This window comes from Lagenorhynchus albirostris, chromosome 15 (assembly GCF_949774975.1).
Source record: "Lagenorhynchus albirostris chromosome 15, mLagAlb1.1, whole genome shotgun sequence".
Lineage (NCBI taxonomy): Eukaryota > Metazoa > Chordata > Mammalia > Artiodactyla > Delphinidae > Lagenorhynchus > Lagenorhynchus albirostris.
In genome coordinates, this window is record NC_083109.1 from 42502616 (window position 1) to 42524175 (window position 21560).

Consider the following 21560-nt stretch of genomic DNA (forward strand, 5'->3'; position numbering starts at 1 on the left):
GTGAGTAGCACGCCGCAAAACCTTCCCCAGTCGTGAAGCTGTTCTTCATCTCTGACTGGCGTTGCCCTCCCCCGAACATTTCTAAGGATTATTTCTTTGGTTCCAAGGGCAGGGCAGGGCAAGGCGTGCTTACCATTTGGAACTGCAGGTCCGAAGCCCTTGCGTGCGTTTCTCTCTCTTCTGTGTTAAGCACGTGAAACAGCTTCAAGGATCCCAACAGATGTGTCATTTGCGAGGGTGTCCACTTTGATCGATGTGAGACAGGCTTGGAAATTAACTTGTATGAACGAGCCTCCAGCTCAAATCAAAATAACGCTTGCTTCTTTGGCTACATGACGATTTTTTCTTATAGAGTTGAAGAAAAGTCGAAAAGAGCAATTTATCAAAACAAAACAAGAAGACTCTGACTTGTGCTGCCAAAGAGTAATGACAGATGAACTGGGTTTGCAAAAATCCCCCAACAATAAAGGATCCTTTTTATGCATGCAGAAGCAATTTCAAAATGCAAAGATGCCCTTTGAGTGTGTATGGATTACGAATGCTCTCCAACTTCTCTAAAAATCTCTGGAAACACGGAGAGAAAAATTTTCTCATTCTGTAATTTAGATTGGAATACTAGCTTCTGTGGTGGAGTGCAGAAGTATGGACATACTTAACTACCTTCAAGAACCAGAAGAATAATATTCAGTGACATTTGACAGCAATATTAAAACATCAGACCCAAAACCCCTGGAGGGTCTTGTGAAATCTTTTCCATTACTGCAGTTCAGCTGTGAACTTCACCTTTTTTTCCTTTCTCTCATTGGCTGATATGGTCACACCAAAAAAAAAAAAAACTGCTTTATATATAATATGGGCCATTTTTGTAAATGTTTCTTTTAAGATAGAATTCCTCAGCAAAGTTGGAACTGCAATAAAGTGGCCTTTCTGCATGCCAGTCAAAAAAAAGTGCCCCCGATGTTCTCTCTTTGGCTTATACTTTTCCTTGACCTGTTTTAAGAGAGCAGGATAGAAATAAAGGACTCAGCCAGTGATCAGTGATTTTATTTATATGCCAGTGCTGTGCTAAGTGTTTCAAGCACCTTGTGAATAATAACTTTACAAATAAATAACCAATGTTTATGAGCATTTACTATATGTCAGGCCCTTTGCCAAGCACTTTACATAGAATATCTCATGTGGTCATCACAGCCAGCTGTGGCAGAAGGATTCCAAGATTCTTCCAAGATGCCCAACATCTGGTGTGCCCACACCTTCTCCCAGTTATTCAGTTATTCAAACAATAATGTAGGTTTGAATATGCTGTGGAGAGATTTTTCAGATGTAATTAAAGTCCCAAATCAGTTGACCTTAAGGTAGGGAGACCATTCAGGTGGGCCTGACCTTATCAGGGGAGTCCTTTAAATCTAGGTCTAGAGGTCAGATATGGAGGACGTTAGAGATTCAAAATCAAGAAGGACTTAACGCGCCTTTGCTGCTTTGAAGATGGAGGTGGACATCTGACAAGTGATGCAGGTGGACTCCAGGAGCTGAGAGTGACCCCAGCCGACAGCCAGCCAGGGAACGGGGACCTCAGTCCTGCACCTGCAAGGAGCTGAATTCTGGCCACAAGAAGGTGTTTAGCAGAGGATTCCTCTTCACAGCCTCCAGATGAGAAGTCAGCGCAGCGAACACCTTGATTTCACCCTTGTGATGCCCTGACCAGAGAACCCAGTCACACCAGGCCGACTCTGACCTACAGAACCATAACCTAATAGTGAGGGGTTGCTCTGAACCATGAAGCTTGGGGTCACTTGTTATGCAACAATAGGAAACTAATATACCAGCCCCCACAAGGTCAGTGTCTCCATTTCAGAGATAAGGAGACTGAGGCTTAGAAAGGTTAAGTGACCTGCTCAAGGTCACAGAACAGCTAAGTGGTCAAGTCCAGGTTGGAACAAGGGCAGCTGACCCCACGGAGGTGGCTGGCTGTGGGAGATGGGAGTCTGAGATGCCTCCAAGCCCCCCACCCCCTGGTGAGCACACCTTGTCCATCTTCTGCCCGTGAGTGTGAACATGATGGGGTCGTCACTTCCTGGATTAGGCAAAAGAGATTTTTTTGTAGATGTAATTAAGATATTTAATCACTTTAGCTCATTAAAAAGGAGAGTGTCCTGGTGGGGCCCGAGCTCTTAAAAGGAGTCTACAGGTTGGAGATGGAGAAAGTCGTAGAGACATACTCTTGCTGGCCTGAAAGAAAGAAAGCATCCATGTCCTGAGCTGCCTTTCGGGGCCACATGGCGATGAATTGCAGGTGGCCTCTAGAAGCTAAAACTGTCCCTAGTCAACAGCTAGCAAGAAAGCGGGAACCTCAGTCCTAGAACTGCAGGGAACTAGATTCCGCCAACAACCTGAATGAGGCTGTAAGAAGACCCCGAGCTCAGGTGAGAACTGCAGTGCAGCTGACACCTGATTGTAGCTTCTGAGACCCCAAGCAGAGGACCCAACTCTGTGCAGCCTGGACTTTTGACCCACAGAAACCGTGAGATAATAAAACTTTGTTTTATAAGTCGTGAAGTTTGTAGTCATCTGTTAGACAACAACGGAGAACTAATACACCGGGGAGGAGAGCAGATTGTCGAAGAGGAGGGGCTAGGACCCAGGCATCCCATTTCTTGGTTTTGTTCTTCAATCAGCAGTGAACGTATCCCCTTGTAACTCTATTTACCCTTGATTTACCCATCGCACCAAGCAAGCTCCAATTGCCCTCGTCTTCCATCCCTCTCAGAACCCGTACTCATGCCACGTTGATCCTTAAGCCCTGGAATTTAATTCACTTATTAGCAGCAGCCGCTGTTTTAGGAAGATACCCAATATCCAAGCCTGTACCGGTGAGGCTGTTGGTTTATCTGTCAATAAGGCTGGACTTCACCCCCCTTGCCCATCAGGCTGTATTTACACCGGATACCCCTCCATCAGTTAAAGCAGTATTTGCCTGCACACCAAGTCTCTGAAAGTTTGTTGTTTCTCATTGGGGAAGCAGGTTGCATTCATCAGACTCCATTCATTCTCCCAGGATTGCTGAACACGTGATAATCTTGGCTGTGTCAATGGCCGTAGGACTGTTAGCCGTGAAACATGGAGGTCGGCTGTGGATATTCCAAACCTGCTTCGCTGTGTAACCCTTTTCAGGGGCAGTGGCTATGATGCTGAAAAAGATTAATAGAACTTATGTCATTGTGTTTATGGGGCATAAAACCCCCAACTGTGGATTAATAGATATCTTGGTAAAGAAAATACGTCTTTACTCCTTTATGCCTTGATGGGTGAGCTAGCATCAATGGAAATATATGGAGAGATTGCCTTTAGGAGGTCAGTTTTTAAAGGACTTTTTTGACCTCTAAGTCAGTGGAAATAGATTTTTGATTGTTGACCAAGACAATTGTAACAAAAGACTTTCAACCTTTAAAAAAAATTCTTATTGAAGTATAACATTCAGAGAAGAGCATAGATCCTAAGTATGACTTTTCACAAGCTAAACAGATCTATGGAGCTAGCACCCAGATTGAAAAATCAGGATCCCAAGCATTCCCCTGGGTCCCTCTTCACCAACCCTCACCCCAGAGTAACTTGCTATATTAACATCTAACACCACAGGTGATTTTTCCTATTTCTCTAACAATTTTGAACTTTATAGAGATGGAACCATCCAGTGTGGACTCTTTTTTTCTGGATTCTTTTACTCAGTACTGTTTGTTTATATTATTGTCTATAGTCATAAATTTTCCAGTCTTACTGGTTTGTAGTATCCCCTTGTATGAATAGATCACAATTCATTTATTCATTCTACCATTTGTGGGCATTTAAGTAGCTTCCGATTTGGAGATACTACAAATAGTGCTGCTATGAACGTTGCAGTATGTGTCTTTTTGTGAACATGCATGTATATTCTGCTGGGTGTCTACCTAGGGGTGAAATTGCTGGGTTGTAGCATCTGTGCATATTCAGCTAATTTAGTAGGTACTGCCAAATAATTTTCCAAAGTAATTGCACCAGAAGTAGTATGTGAGAGTTATTGTTAATCCACATCCTTGCCAATACTTGATATTGTCTTTTCACTTTAAAGTGAAGTGTCGCCTTTTTTATTATTTGCAATTATGGTTTAGCCTGAGGACCCATCTGAGTTTACTAACAACTTGTACATTAAAAAAAAAATAAGTGTGAGTCATTTTAAGTACAAAAGTTTCTTTAACTACCAAACAGTGCCTGCATACTTTAGGAAGTTCACCAAGAAGATAGGCTAGGACCAATCAAAGTCTATCTTGAAGAAGGTCATTGGGATCTGAGTAGCCCTGACAGGTTACACACTTCCAAAGAGGAACACTGTTACTGTTTTTTGCCCTTCATTATGTTCTGCACCACAATATTCAATGAAATGGTATTAAAGGTTACATCAGCCGGGTTTAATCAGGGAAGCAGAGCCTTATGAGTGACATGGAATAAGGGGTTTGTTACAGGAGTTAGAACTTATACAACTTTGGGAGAAACTGAGGAAGTAAATGTCCAGAAGGGGATGGATGGCTGAGCAGAGCCCCTAACCAGGGCCCTGCAGAGGGAGGTGGTAAACAAGGGTGTGGAAGGTCATTGCCTCTGCCTCTGACCAGGCCTGGAGCATGTCAGCAGGGCAGGGGGTCAAGAGGAAAGCTGGATGCAAAATGGAAGAGGGCAAGGACAAAGTAGGAGCCATGGGAGCAAGGTGGGATCCACAGGGACAAACTGCCACGTACATCTGCCTCTTACTGCCTGGAACCCCCCAAACCTGCAGTGCCCCCCAGAAGAGAAGGCAGTGCCCTTGATGCGGAACTGCACGTGTGCCCAGCCCAGGACTCAGAGAGCCAGCAAGAGCTGGAGAAGCTGTGGGCCCACTGGCTACCTCACACCCAGGTGAGGCAGTGATGAGCTACAATGCACGACCTGCCCAGAATCCGGTGCCCTGCACCCACCTGCCCAGCAAAACAGCTGCAGCTGCACCCCTGACCCCCAGATCTCATAGAAATTGCTCTATGGCCAACCCTGTGCTCGAGCTTTTCAGAGAAATGTAATTTCAGCTCAAGTAAGTTGACATAGTACCAAACGAACACAGAGATAGACTTTGAGATAAAAAGAAAGAGGGAGGGAGGAAACTATAGAAATGATGTAATACAATCCTTTCCTTATAAAGACTTGAAAACTGGGGCCTGGAGAGACAACGGCTTGTCCAGTGTCACAGAACTGGTGACAGGCCTAGAAACTCAGTCCCCTATGTCTCTCTCTGGGTGATATCACAGAAAGAACGCTTAGATGTGAAGTTAAGAGGCCTAAGATTCTCCCACTAATTGTTTGGCCTTGAGGGGGAAAAATCCCTCAATTCTGGATTCAGGTTTTCTTGTGAGAGACTGGCACGTGGGCTAAGCCCCACAAACTGAAGGTGTTCAGTTAATATCTGAATAATAAATGAATAAATATAGTCTCTCAAGAACAACCACTGTACAAAATTGCTCTATTTATACCTAACCAGGAAACCATGCTCCAAAGCCTCAGTAGTGAGGCATTCTTCTATATGTTCATGAAATTTTTCTGGGGCTAGAGTGGATCACCCAGGTCCTTCCTCCTTTGTACAAGTCAGATTTCCAGTCTCTCAGCCATGTAGCAATCAGACTTTCTATGTTCTTCTTGTCACACCATTGTGACCTTGACTTCTACCCCATTCAGTCTGAGCTTTTCAATAGGAGTCGTTACCGCATAGCTAGAGAAGCAAGAATCCAAACATGGCAGTAGGAACGAGCTAGAAAATTATCTGATTTCTAACTATGTATTTCTCTGTTTTGCTCACAAATCTGCCATTTGGGTAGAGTTCAGCAGGAAAGGTTCAGCTCCATCCCACGTAGCATTACCTGGAGTAGCTCAAAAGCCAGGAGCTGAGGTCATCTAGGGGCTACTCGCCCCTAGAATCCATCTGCACATGGATTCTCCAGGGTCTCTGCTTCCTCATGGCATGATGATTAGGTATGAGAACGAGCATCCCAAGAGGACTGGGCAGAAACTCTATCACCTTTCATGACATGGACTCAGAACTCACAGATCTCTGCCAGAGTTCCAGGCACTCGCGGATTCAAGAGGAGGAAGTATAAATCCCACCTCTCAAAGAGAAGAGAATCAGCATTACGTTTCAAGAGGAACCTGAAGGATGGGATATCTTGCACGCCATCTTGGAAAATATTGTCCACCACAAGTGGTGATCAATACCCATGATGAGTTTATAAACACAGAGCTTGCCAACTAAATGAGATCTTATCCAACAATAACCCTGTGTGTGTATAAAAATACATGCACATATGTGTATATAACAAGCACTTGGCAAATGAGGTTAATTCTTGGATTCAACTTGCTTCCAAGATATTTTCAGTGTTATGCCTAAGGGTAAGGCCAGGGAACTGGGAGACTCAATTAGCTTAAAATAAAAGTACTTTTCCTTCATCATCCATCTTCTCTTTGAGGAAAAAATAAATAAATCAGGCTGCTGAATTTTGGACCCATACCATTTCCATGGTAACAAACCCTAAAGTGCTAAAAGGTGGATTACAATTCTTTGCAATATTTAAGAAATCTGTATTTAGTCTGTAATGCCTAAAAGTACACTTAGTAGCAGTGACTGGCATTACCACTAACCCTCCCCTCCCCTCTCCCACCAACAAACGTACTCACACACACACACACACACACACACACACACACACACACAACATAAGTGTTTAAAAAAAATCCCAGGAGAAGACCTTCAAGATGGCGGAGGAGTAAAACGTGGAGATCACCTTCCTTCCCACAAATACATCAAAAATACATCTACATGTGGAACAACTCCTACAGAACACCTACTGAACACTGGCAGAAGACCTCAGACTTCCCAAAAGGCAAGAAACTCCCCAAGTACCTGGGTAGGGCAAAGGAAAAAAGAAAAAACGAGACAAAAGAATAGGGACGGGACCTGCACCTCGGGGAAGGAGCTGTGAAGGAGGAAAAGTTGCCACACACTAGGAAGCCCCTTCACTGGTGGAGATGGAGGGTGGCGGATGGGGGAAGCTTCAGAGCCACAGAGGAGAGCGCAGTAACAGGGGTGCGGAGAGCAAAGCGGAGAGATTCCTGCACAGAGGATCGGTGCTGACCAGCACTTACCAGCCCGAGAGGCTTGTCTGCTCACCTGCCGGGGCAGGTGGGGGCTGGGAGCTGAGGCTCCGGCTTCAGAGGTCGGATCCCAGGGAGAGGACTGGAGTTGGCGGCATGAACACAGCCTGAAGGGGGCTAGTGTGCCACAGCTAGCCAGGAGGGAGTCTGGGGAAAAGTCTGGAACTGCCTAAGAGGCAAGAGACCATAGTTTCAGGGTGCATGAGGAGAGAGGATTCGGAGCACCGCCTAAACGAACTCCGGAGACAAGCGCGAGCCACGGCTAACAGCGCGGACCCCAGAGACAGGCATGAGACGCTAAGGCTGCTGCAGCCGCCACCAAGAAGCCTGTGTGCGAGCACAGGTCACTCTCCACACCCCTCTTCCGGGGAGCCTGTGCAGCCCGCCACTGCCAGGGTCCGTGATCCAGGGACAACTTCCCGGGGAGAACGCACGGCACACCTCAGGCTGGTGCAACGTCACGCCGGCCTCTGCCGCCGCAGGCTCGCTCCGCATCCATACCCCTCCCACCCCCCCCACCCCCCGCCCCGGCCTGAGTGAGCCAGAGCCCCGGAATCAGCTGCTACTTTAACCCTGTCCTGTCTGGGCTAAGAACAGACACCAGAGGGCGACCTAGATGCAGAGGCGGGGCCAAATCCAAAGCTGAACCCCAGGAGCTGTGCGGGCAAAGAAGAGAAAGGGAAATCTCTCCCAGCAGCCTCAGGAGCGGCGGATTAAATCTCCACAATCAACTTGATGTACCCTGCATCTGTGGAATACCTGAAAAGCCAGCGAATCATCCCAAAATTGAGGCGGCGGACTTTGGGAGCAACTGTAGACTTGGGGTTTGCCATATGTGACTGACTGGTTTCTGATTTTTATGTTTATCTTAGTATAGTTTTTAGCACTTGTTATCATTGGTGGAATTGTTTATTGGTTTGGTTGCTCTTTTTAAAAAAATTTTTATGTTAATATATTTAATTTTTATTTTAATAACTATTTTATTTTTTTATTATTTTATTATATTTCTTTTTTTAATCCCTTTTCTTCTGAGCCGTGTAGCTGACAGGGTCTTGGTACTCCAGCCAGGTGTCAGGCCTGAGCCTCTGAGGTGAGAGAGCCAAGTCCAGAACATTGGACCACCAGAGACCTCCCGGTCCCACATAATATCAATCGGTGAGAGCTCTCCCAGAGATCTCCATCTCAATGCTAAGACCCAGCTCCCCTCAACGACCAGCAAGCTCCACTGCTGGACACCCAATGCCAAACAACTAGCAAGACAGGAACATAACCCCATCCATTAGCAGAGAGGCTGCCTAAAATCATAGTAAGTTCACAGACACCCCAAAACATACCATCAGACTCAGTCCTGCCCAGCAGAAACACAAGATCCAGCCTCATCCACCAGAACACAGGCACCGTTCCCTCCACCAGGAAACCTGCACAACCCACTGAACCAACCTTACCCACTGGGAGCAGACACCAAAAACAGCAGGAACTATGAACCTTCAGACAGTGAAAAGGAGACCCCAAACACAGTAAGTTAAGCAAAATGAGAAGACAGAGAAATACACAACAGATGAAGGAGCAAGGTAAAAACCCACCAGACCAAACAAATGAAGAGAAAATAGGCAGTCTACCTGAAAATGAATTCAGAGTAGTGATAGTGAAGGTGATTCAAAATCTTGCAAATAGAATGGAGAAAATACAAGAAATGTTTAACAAGGACCCAGAAGAACTAAAGAGCAAACAAACAATGATGAACAACACAATAAATGAAATTAAAAATTCTCTAGAAGGAATCAATAGAATAACTGAGGCAGAAGAGCAGATTAAGTGACCTGGAAAATAAAATAGTGGAAATAACTACTGCAGACCAAAATAAAGAATGAAAAAAATTGAGGACAGTCTCAGAGACATCTGGGACAACATTAAATGCACCAGCATTCGAATTATAGGGGTTCAGAAGAAAAAGAGAAAAAGAAAGGGACTGAGAAAATATCAGACAAAGATGTCACAAAGAAAGAAAACTACAGGCCAATATCACTGATGAACATAGATGCAAAAATCCTCAACAAAATACTAGCAAACAGAATCCAACAGCACATTAAAAGGATCATACACCAAGATCAAGTGGGGTTTATCCCAGGAATGCAAGGATTCTTCAATATATGCAAACCAATCAATGTGATACACCATATTAAGAAATTGAAGGATTAAAAACCATATGATCATCTCAATAGATGCGGAGAAAGCTTTTGACAAAATTCAACACTGATTTATGATAAAAAAAAACTATCCAGAAAGTAGACATGGAGGGAACTTACCTCAACCTAATAAAGACCATATATGACAAACCCACAGCCAACATCGTTCTCAGTGGTGTAAAACTAAAACCATTTCCACTAAGATCAGGAACAAGACATGGTTTCCCACTCTCACCACTATTATTCAACATAGTTTTGGAAGTTTTAGCCTCAGCAATCAGAGAAGAAAAAGAAATAAAAGGAATCCAAATCAGAAGAGAAGTAAAACTGTCACTGCTTGCAGATGACATGATACTATATATAGAGAATCCTAAAGATGCTACCATAAAACTAATAGAGCTAATCATTAAATTTGGTAGAGTAGGAGGATACAAAGTTAATGCACAGAAATCTCTTGCATTCCTATACACGAATGATGAAAAATCTGAATGAGAAATTAATGAAACACTCCCATTTACCATTGCAACAAAAAGAGTAAAATACCTAGGAATAAACCTACCTAAGGAAACAAAAGACCTGTATGCAGTAAACTATGACACTGATGAAAGTAATTAAAGATGATACTAACAGATGGAGAGATATACTATGTTCTCGGATTGGAAGAATCAACATTGTGCAAATGACTACTACCCAAAGCAATCTACACATTCAATGCAATCCCTATCAAGCTACCACTGGCATTTTTCACAGAACTAGAACAAAAAATTTCACAACTGTATAGAAACACAAAAGACCCCAAATAGCCAACGCAATCTTGAGGAAGCAAAACAGAGCTGGAGGAATCAGGCTCCCTGACTTCAGACTATACTACAAAGCTACAGTAATCAAGACAGTATGATACTGGCACAAAAACAGAAATACAGATCAATGGAACAGGATAGAAAGCCCAGAGATAAACCGATGCACATACGGTCACCTTGTCTTTGATAAAGGAGGCAAGAATATACAATGGAGAAAAGACAGCCTCTTCAATAAGTGGTGCTGGGAAACATGGACAGCTACATATAGAAGAATGAAATTAGAACACTCCCTAACACCATACACAAAAATAAGCTCAAAATGGATTAAAGACCTAAATGTAAAGCTGGACACTATAAAACTCTGAGAGGAAAACATAGGCAGAACACTTTATGACATACATCACAGCCAGATCCTTTTTTGACCCACCTCCTAGAGAAATGGAAATAAAAACAAAAATAAACAAATGGGACCTAATGAAACTTCAAAGCTTTTGCACAGCAAAGGAAACCATAAACAAGACGAAAAGACAGCCCTCAGAATGGGAGAAAATATTTGCAAACGAAGCAATGGACAAAGGATTAATCTCCAAAATTTACATGCAGCTCAGTATCAAAAAGACAAACAACCCAATCCAAAAATGGGCAGAAGACCTAAATAGACATTTCTCCAAAGAAGATATACAGACTGCCAACAAACACATGAAAGGATGCTCAACATCACTACTCATTAGAGAAATGCAAATCAAAACTACAATGAAGTATCACCTCACACCAGTCAGAATGGCCATCATCAAAAAATCTAGAAACAATAAATGCTGGAAAGGGTGTGGAGAAAAGGGAACCCTCTTGCACAGTTGGTGGGAATGTAAATTGATACAGCCACTATGGAGAACAGTATGGAGGTTCCTTAAAAACTACAAATAGAACTCCCATATGACCCAGCACTCCCACTACTGGGCATATACCCTGAGAAAACCATAATTCTGAAAGAGTCATGTACCACAATGTTCATTGAAGCACTATTTACAATAGCCAGGACATGGAAGCAAACTAAGTGTCCGTTTACAGATGAATGTATAAAGAAGATGTGGTACATATATACAATGGGATATTACTCCGCCATAAAAAGAAACAAAACTGAGTTATCTGTAGTGAGGTGGATGGACCTAGAGTCTGTCATACAGAGTGAAGTGAGTTAGAAAGAGAAAAACAAATACTGTATGCTAACTCATACGTATGAAATCTTAAAAAAAAAAAAAAAGGTTTTGAAGAACCTAGGGGCAGGACAGGAATAAAGACACAGATGTAGAGAATTGACTTGAGGACACGGGGAGCTGGAATGAAGTGAGAGAGTGGCATTCACATATATACACTACCAAATGTAAACTAGATAGCTAGTGGGAAGCAGCCGCATAGCACAGGGAGCTCAATGCTTTGTGACCATCTAGAGGGTGGGATAGGGAGGGTGGGAGGGAGACACAAGAGGGAGGGGAAATAGGGATATGTATGTACGTATAGCTGATTCACTTTGTTATACAGCAGAAACTAACACAACATTATAAAGCAGTTATACTCCAATGAAGATTAAAAAATAAATCTCATAATTTATATTAAGTGACCGTAAAAGTAGGGAGAAATGAGTACAAATGAGACTGTTCAGCTTGTTCTTCTTAGATCTGGTTTGAACCAAATTTTCTTGTTTTGATTTTGATCTTAATTAGGGGCTTTATAAATAATATGATCATTTGAAGCCTGGAGAAAAAGTCAACCATCACAGGCACAGAAGTGAGAATAATTCTAGTGTTTGGAAATTATCAGTAGTTCAATGCAGCTGGAGAGTAGAGTATGTCTAACACAGAATCTTATTATTTTTTTAACTTATTTTATTGAAGTGTAGTTGATTTACAATGTCTTAATTTCTGCTGTACAGCAAAGCGATTCAGTTATACATATATATACATTCTTTATCATAGTCTTTTCCATTAGGATTTATCACAGGATATTGAATATAGTTCCCTGTGCTATACAGTAGGACCTTGTTGTTTATCCATTCTTTATATACTAGTTTGCATTTGCTAATCCCAAACTCCCAATCCATCCCTCCCCCACCCACCTCCCCCTTGGCAACCACAAGTCTCTTCTCTATGTCTGTGAATCAGTTTCTGTTTCGTAGGTAAGCTCATCTGTGTCATATTTTAGATCCCACGTAATAGTGATGTCATATGCTATTCTTCTCTTTCTGACTTACTTCACTTAGTATGATAATTCTGTGTCCATCCATGTTGCTGCAAGTTGCATTATTTCATTCTTTTTTTATGGCTGAGTAGTAACAGAGTCTTATTTTTAATGTTAGGACTTTTAATTATGATGTATTTCATATATACAGAAAGTGTAGAACATAATATGATATCCATGTACCTACCCCCATAGTTGATAGTTGTTACCCATTTGCCATATTTTTTCTAATTTTTTTTTCTTTCTAAATAAATAAAATATTAACTATTCATTTAAAGTCTTACCTGTCCATCATTTAACCTTCCCTCCCTTATCAGAAATCATCATCATCTTGAAGTTCATGTGTCACATTCCTATGTATGTTTATGGTCATTAGTGCTTATGAACGAATCCCTACACTCTTGTATCTTTGTGCTTAAAAATTCATATAATGGTATCAAAGCAAGTATGTCCTTTTGTAACTTGATTCTATTGCTCGACATTATGATTCTTATCTTTAGCCACAGGGCATAAACACACCGTAAGGGTAGTGGAGACGAGCGTTCAGCATTGCACAGATAATCATTTATTCCACTAAATTTATAGATCACCTGAGAGTAAGTTGATGGTGACAGTTTTTACATTTGTAGCAAACTTTACTGCCATGCAGACAAGGCTGGACACCAGAAATTCAAATGAATACAGGGAAAGGAAAATAGGGTTCTTTGCACCCCAGTCCTTCCATTTCTGAAGGTCAAGTGCTCTCTCCACCCTATGGGACAGAGACTGGGGTAGCGCTACATGGTTTTTGGTGAAGTCCAGTGACTGCCCAGGAGGTGGTCTACCGGCTAGGGGTCTAGACTTGTGCAGGGATCAGGAAGCCGCATCTCTGAGCTTCCATCAGGGAAGCTGGGATTCCTGTGTCCTAATCCTCTCCCGTCCCACTCCTGCAGATCTTCTCTCCTACTGGGAACTTTGGGACTTGGCTCACATGACTCTGTCCCCTACAGGCTGGGAGAGCTGAGGGGTTGGGTGGATGACATCCATTTGGGTTTTTTCCTGTCCTGCCACCAGCATTCCCGACTTCCGTTTCCTACTGATGTTCTAGTCAATGGCCAGTTGCAGTTTGATGGATGGGGTAACTTTTAACTTTTTGTAGATTGTTAAAATAAAGGAACTAAAGGGGTGTTTGTTTTCAAGACACAAAATTGAGTCACCGATTTAATATCAGATATCCGTGAGCTATTATGTGTATCCCATCTCTCTTCTGTTTACCGTATTACTCTCGGAATGTCTCAGAGAAACTCCTTATGTGCAGAAGCTCTCGAAACAGAGAAAAGGGACTGTGTACACATTTTACTTTTGAAGTGACACTTCCTTACTCAGTAATAACCTACCAGATTAAAGTTACATTGACCTCATGTACTGTCAACTAATTATATTTTATTTCTGTTGCATTTCCAAGTATGTAAAGCTAAAAGCAAGTGATTGCATGCAAATTACACTGCACGAAGCTTTTTAGGCCACGTTCAAATACTAACAGGTTTGATAAATATATTTGTCTAACAAGGGTAGGACAAAGAGCTCTCCGTTTACTGACATGCTTTATTGTCATTCTGCTGTACACCTCTCGTGTGGCTGTTTAATAGAACATAAAGTCTAGGTATCCTGGTGGAATCTCAGATCTTTTTTATAGCTTGCTGCAAAGTAGCTTATTGTCATTTATTATTTCTTATTTGATTTATATAACATCTTTCCAGCAAATTGCCCATGGGTTTATTTACATAAAGAGTGCATTCACAAACACACTCACTCTCTCTCTCTCTCACGCACACACACGAACTCCACTCGGTGTTGTCATGTAGTTAGCAGTGTAGCACCAAATATCTGTGGGAAGTTTTCCGTTTGTTTTCTGTTCCAAGACCACCATGTTCTGGGAGGGCATTTGCCATATTTCCTTCCACTTTAAGTGTCTATTGTTTGCCTCTAGGTGGATCGGATCATCTTCTGTGTCTTCCTAGAAGTCGACTTCAAAATCTACAAAAAGAAAATGAGCGAGTTTTTCCCTGCAGGTGAGTAAAGCCATTTGTTTCCTTTGAAATTGGAGGTTGAAAAAGTCAGGGCATCACTTAATAATTCTACTGCTTTATTTTGCCTTTTAAAGGTTGTTACAAGTATGATTTCCATCCACCAGTCACACCTGGCAACTTGTATCTTAGATTTTAAGATCTAAAGGAGGTGATGGGAAATCTAGGCTCTAGACTTCTTCCTCTTACCAGGTCGTTGTGTTGTCTTGGGGAAGTCAGTTTATCTCTTGAGTGAGGGGCTGGACCAAACGGCATTTCCTAAATTACATGACCTGTGATTTCTTCCCCACACTTGTAAGTTGTCCAGGCCTGTGCCTGTACCCACCGTGTTAAACGTGTTGGAAATTGTAAGGAGTCCATTTATATTTGTAGTCACAATTCAAGCTGTTCTTGCGTTCCATCCCTCTTCTCCCCAGTTTTCTCCACCCAAATTGCAATGAAGAGAAAGTCCTTTCTAGGGCAATCTGAAAACCTTTTTTTCATCTTATAAGTCTTTCATCTTATTTCACACTTCTTTTTAGAAAGTAGGAGAAACCTCCAGGTTTTTAAAGAACCTTGAGTGAATTGATTTACCGCAACTGAACGTGCGATCAGCTGAACCTGGTTTATTTGAATATTGCTCCCCACTGTTCCTCTTCCAGCCTGTGAAGGCTGAAGCTTATTTAATACCTTGTTATTTTTATGGTGCTGTTTAAGTCCCGGTGTCCTAAGCACTTTCCTCAGCCGTGATGAAGAATGGCTTCCAGGGAATTTCAAGCTACCATTGGCATTGTTGGTGCCTGCCTTTCAGAGAGTTTTTTTTTTTTTTTTTGAGGATTTCATGTCCATCTGAAGTGGTCTTTCCTGTAACCAGTGACTCTGGCAGGTAGAAAGGAGTGGATGATGGGTGCCGGTGCCCAGTCACCTTCTTCAGCAGCCTATCGGAGCCCCCCACCCCATAGAGAGGATGCCCCACCCACCTGCAGATCAGGGTAGGACATAGAGCTATGGGACAGCTACAGAAAACTGCTGGAGATGTTCAGCGCTGTGCAAATGATCAAAATGGGCTAAGTTCTCCTGGGTGATCTGAAGTCCTCCCTGATTTTATAATTGAAAGGTGAATCTGCTAAGTGTATTCCATTTGGGATGTTACAGTCTCCCCCAAATGGAATGTAACATAAATCCAGAAGACTCCCATATGATGAAGAAGACCAGGGTTGTGGTCTTTTTTCTCTTTTTCCTCCTTCTCCTCCTTGTTTCACTTTTATTCATTTTTTAAGCAACTTGGTGTTTTACAGGGTGTAAAGCACATAATAGCTGGTTAATAAGTAATTGTTGACATGACTTGAATTTAATAAATTCTTCTCCCCATAATCTCATGGCTTCTTTCTCTTTCAGTCTCCTTCTTCCATCGTCTTTCTTTATTTCCTACATAATCACAGTGAGCAGATTGTGCCTACATTTCTGCATTTTTAAATATTCTTAAAAGAAAGTATCCATTCATGTAAAAAATGCAACTTGCTATGGTGTGCACTTGCAAATGTCTTGTCAGCATCACAGCATGATTTATAAGACTTTATAAATTTTGGATTCCCTGACATGTTTGGAAATAATGACATCATATTCATTTTTATGCCTCCTAAAATGAAAACTTGTTTTCACGCTAACATATGATAAAAATAATTGTATAAGTATGATCCATTGCTATTAAAACAAATCCATCCATCAGCAGGTGTTTCCAGTGATGCACAAAGATCATATTACAAGTTTTTAAAAATGGGACAGTTTTAGTGGTCTAGAATGTATTAATAACTATGCAAATAAATTATTGTTTGAGAATTGCTACTTTAACTAAATCCAAAATGCATCTTAGCACTCAAGCGAGTGAAATAATAATAAAATCATCCCCAGTGTCACGTCAGTGCTTTGAATCATGCCATGCTCATGAAATTATTTCCATTGCATATTTATAATAGTAAGTACATTTTTTAACTAAGTGTCAAAATCCTCCAGTATTGTTGAGTATTTCTGCAATGCTGAGGCATCAGCCATTTGTAAATTCTAAATATGCACTATGAAGTAAAAGTGACTTCTAATGGAGTATGTGACTGCTAATATAGATGATATACATTATCTGTTCATAATTTGAATTTATGGTTAATTCATAACCATACCATCTTTGATTAGAATATAATTTTTCTGACTTGCCATATATTCCCCCTGGAGTGACTTCAGAGTTTCTCTAACTAGTCTTCTTAACCATTCCGAATACAATAATGATCATAGTTTAGGGAAAAAAGTCATTTTTATATTAAACCAAATCTCTGTGTTTGGGGGTACTTTAATCCCATGTCTTTAAATTTCATAATTGAGACTCTAAGACAAAATGCATGAGAAACAATAAAAGTTAGTCTAGAAATGATCATAATAAAGATATAACACATGCATGGCTACTACCTAATATTAATGTTAGGAAGAATAGCTAACACTTATGGATTGCTTTCTGTCAGCCATCAGATATATGGGCTAAATCAGTTAATCTTCATGATAACTCTAACAAAGTGGCACCATATCAACCCTCCTTTTTAGATATGGAAAATGATACGCACTTCAGAAAAGTGAGACATACAGCTAGGAAATAACAGCTGTATTTTAAACTTGAGGATGGTATCTGTCATTGCACAAGTGATAAGAGCATCTTCAGAGAAGGCTGGGATGCATTTGGAGCGTTGAGAAAGTCTCCCTCATTTCATCTGATGCCTATCACTTTTCTAATGTGCCATGCTTCTCTTTCCTCTAATATCTGAATATTTCCTCATGAAACATTTGCTAATACGAGTCAAATTGGTACTTTATCATAGATTTCAAAATCAGATTCCATCCAAATCATCCAGGTAGTGCAGTGCTATTATCTGTAGGCAAGTGGCACCAGGAAGCAAAAAGGACCATGGGAGAAGATGGAAAGTATGGAAAATGCCTGTATTAGTTTACCAGGGCTGCCAGAACAAAGTACCACAGATTGGATGAAATTTATTTTCTCACAATTCTGGAGACCAGAAGTTCAGAATCAAGGTGTCGGCTGGGTTGGTCTCTTCTGAGGCCTTTCTCCTTGACTTCTAGATGGTCATCTTTGCCCTGTGTCTTCGTGTGGTCTTCCCTCTGTGTGTCTCTTTGTCTTAATCTCCTCTTCTTCTAAGGACACCAGTCATACTGAATCAGGGTTCACCCCAGTGAACTCATTTTAACTTCATTACCTCTTTAAAACCCTATCTCCAAATAGTCACATTCTGAGGGACAGAGGGTTAGAACTTCAACAGATGAATTTTGGGGGGCACACTTAGCCTGCAATAGGGCCCATGATGGAAATGCAATAGGAACCTCAGAGGAAAGAAACCAGCAATGCTTTTTTTCAGCTGTTTTATATCTTTCTGTGGGTGGAACACATAGGACGTTTTACTTCTGGGGGTATTATTTGGAAGTCTGGTGTGGCAGCTTTATGGAATTACCATACACTTTGGTTGCAAATCATTTATATTTACAGTGTGTCATTTCATAGACTACAGCAAACAATGTTTATATGATTCAAGTCAGAAATCTCTTTGTTCTTTACATAAAAGGTTTGCATTTTTCAGTGTGTAGGATTTATCATGTGTAGTTTTCACTGAATGTAGAAAACAAAACATACAAACACAATTTCTGATCTTGAATATGGAAGTCTTTTTTTCATTGGAGTCTTAAGTCCTAACAGAATTTAGGAATGTTAATTTTCCTCATAATAACAGTGTCAGATTCACAGCTTTGAGATTATATCAAAGGATCCTGGTGCTGGAAACTTGAAGGATGTCATGGTCAAACCCACATCCTCCCCGACTTGAGGGAAAGTCACATTTGTTTACTGTAGGGATTCCCAACTAGAGGTGATTTTGCTCTTCAGAGAACATTTTCAGACATTTTTGTTTCTCACAACTGGAGGAAGGGCAGAGCTACTGGCAACTAGTGGGTAGATGCCAGGGATGGGGCTAAACATCCTATGATGCACAAGACAGCCTCACCCAGCAAAGAATTCTCCAACCACAGATGTTAATAGTGCAGAAGTGGAGAAACTGTGCTACTGTAACTGTCTGTCTCTTACCATTCAGGCCACCAAGGCAGACTTTGCCTTTGGATTGGGTTTATTTCTGCCTGCTAATGTCTTGCCCAAACTTATCTGTCTAGCTGGATGTGGAACCTGTGCACTCAGCCCAAGCTCTGACTACCTAGATTCATGACCCTCTCTTAGTCTAGACTTCCCTCTCCCCATTTACTCTGGATGACAGATTTCTATGTTACCCCCACCCCACTACCTGGTTCTTCCAGCCCCAGCTCACTCCTGGTATCAGTCATCTATACCAGGAAATCCAATGTAATAGTCTCAGAAACTGTGATTAAGTGTTATGTAGGTTTTATACATCTAATGAATAAGTGTGGAGGTGAAGGCTAATATACAGAACAAGGAAGAACAAATTCACCAATTTTTCTCTCTACATACCTCAAGCAAGGCTTATTACGTCTCTGGCTAAAAGTTTTCACCTTTATCACTGACCATTGAGTTAGTGACCATTTGTTGATGAAATTACCTTGTGAACTGACAAATATATTTGATATTAGAAATCTTCCATTCTGTACCAGTATCCAAGCTCAACTGATTCATTCACAATGAAAACAGCTATGACTAAAAAATTTACCCATATTCTGTTTATTTTTGACCCTGAAAGCAATTAGATTTGCCCAGTTTCTTTTCCAGTTAGGAAATTTATATAGTTTATGCAACAATATTCATATTCACAGGTTCCATATATGTAGAGTCAACCAACCATGGATTGAAAATATTTTTAAAAAAACTTTTTTTAGAAAGTCCCTAAAAGCAAAACTTGAATTCACTGTGTACTAAGCATTTACATAGCATTTACATTGTATTAGGTATTATCAGTAATCTAGGAATGCTTTAAAGTATATGGGAGGACAAGCATAGGTTATATGCAAATAATACACCATTTTGTACAAAGGACTTGAGCATCCCTGGGTTTTGGTATCTGCATAAGATACCTGGAACCAATCTCCTTCAGATACTGAGGGATGACTCTGTTCACTCTACCCCTTCTTCATCCCCCTTCTCACTCATTTTATAAGTTCTTCTCATCCACCATCAGTATTACATGCTTCCTGTGTGCCCAAGGCTTTGATCATGGCTGCATTTAAAATACAGTTCTTATAAGATGCCCGAAGTGGCAAGTATTGTACAGAACAGCTGGAAGACAACATCAGCAAATAATCAAGTACAGCACTGAAATAGTCATAAATACCAGGATTTCTGAGGCAAATACACATGAGGACCAGGGTGGTTAAGCTAAGTTTCATGATGAATGTGGCACTGCATTGGGCGTTAAAGGATGAGCAGGAGCAGAGAAGTGATGCCAAATGTTGTGTAAGTGACACAGAGGAAGAAGGGCAGTTCAGATGGGAGAATCTGGGAAATAAGTAAGATGGTTATATTCGATGTGTGAATCCTTGACTCAGAAATGTTGACACTCATCACCATGTAATAAGCAGTTGGGCATAAGAGTAAGCCTTTTAATGGGAGAGTAACATGATAGATCCTGTATTTAAGAAGGATTAATTCATTCCTCACCAAGAGACTGGCCTTCCAATAATAACCGAATGGCATAGGTTCATCACCTGCTTTTCTTGGGATGGTAGTGAACAGAGGCTGAAGAAAGCTCAGTCAGTTGCCCAAAGTCACATAACTGGGTATTTCTGACCTCAAATCCTTTCTACTATGCAACGTTTCTTCCCATAGCAATCCCAAAAATGTGGACAATTGTTTGAAGCTCGACTTTCTGCTAAAAAAAGTCATACATTAGCAATTTGTTGTAATAGCGCTGGAGTTTCTGACAAGCGACTGTGCCTCCAGCCACAGGGAATATCCACATTTCCTTCCTCTTCTTACCTGCTCCCCAGTCATCAGTTTTCCAAGAGCATTAATGAAGCACAGGATGCCATGATCTGCTAAGGTTTTCTTCACTCTTGCTGTTTCAGCACAATGGTCAGAAGGCCAAAATTGAAGGCACTGGTGACAGGGGTGGTGAAGAGCTGAAAAACATAACTAATGTCTAGTGAAGGGCTTGGTACATAGTCAAAACCATCTGTTTATTGGGGAAAAACCACTGGGTTTGTTATCACAGGAAACAGCTTCTCTTCCTGTGACAACCACCTTAGAACCGTGTGCCTTTGTGCCTGTTGTTTAATTTGCCCATGCTTCAGTTTTGTCCTGTGCACACACAATAATAGGATATTTCCAAATAGAATGAATAGCAATGTAAATGAATATTCAGAGAGATGTCTAGACCAAGGATCATACATTTTAAAATACGTGTGTTTATTTCTTATTATAATTTTAAAAGGAGGTATTTCAATGATTGTGACCATCTTTTAAAATATATATATATATATAACTTCTTAAAATATATATATATAACTTTTTATTACAATAGTAGTACAGATTTGTAGTAAAAAATAGAGAATCCAAAAGAAAAAATTACAAACCACCTTTTATCCCACAGTTCAGAGATGAATCAGATTTTGTTGTTTATCCTTCAGATCTTTTAAAATGAAAAAGGAAAACAACCAGAAATGCAGTCTTATAACTTGCAGTGTGTCACATACCACAAATGGTGAACATTTTTTCATGTCATTATATATTCTTCCATAACATAATCTTAAGGGACCCAATGTTTACCCCAAATCATACTGTTGAACTGTGAAATTATCAATGCAAATTATTCTCTACCTGTTGATGAATAACACTTAGAGAAAAACATCTTTATAGGTAAACATTGGCACACATCAACAATTTTTTTAGAATACTTTTCTAGAAAGGGCATTACTTTTTCAAAATGCATACAAAATCAAGATGCTTCTGTCAAATCAGCCATTGTGTTGCGGCCCTATGGGTGAGTTTCATGTACTCAGGGGACATCATTCCCAGGGTCAAAAATATGAACAATGACACCTCATGTTGAACAACCTGGGTATCTTAGTCCTTTCGGGCTAATATA

The 21560-nt window shown here is 41.0% G+C and overlaps 1 protein-coding gene across 1 annotated transcript in view; it reads left to right on the plus strand.

The window, feature by feature from the left end:
* Positions 1–21560, plus strand: part of MACROD2 (mono-ADP ribosylhydrolase 2) — a 1952988-nt gene that overhangs the window by 1764499 nt on the left and 166929 nt on the right. Inside the window, exon 9 of the mRNA XM_060124328.1 lies at positions 14391–14472. Within this exon, the coding sequence (XP_059980311.1) occupies positions 14391–14472 (82 nt within the window). The remainder of the gene's footprint in view (positions 1–14390; positions 14473–21560) is intronic.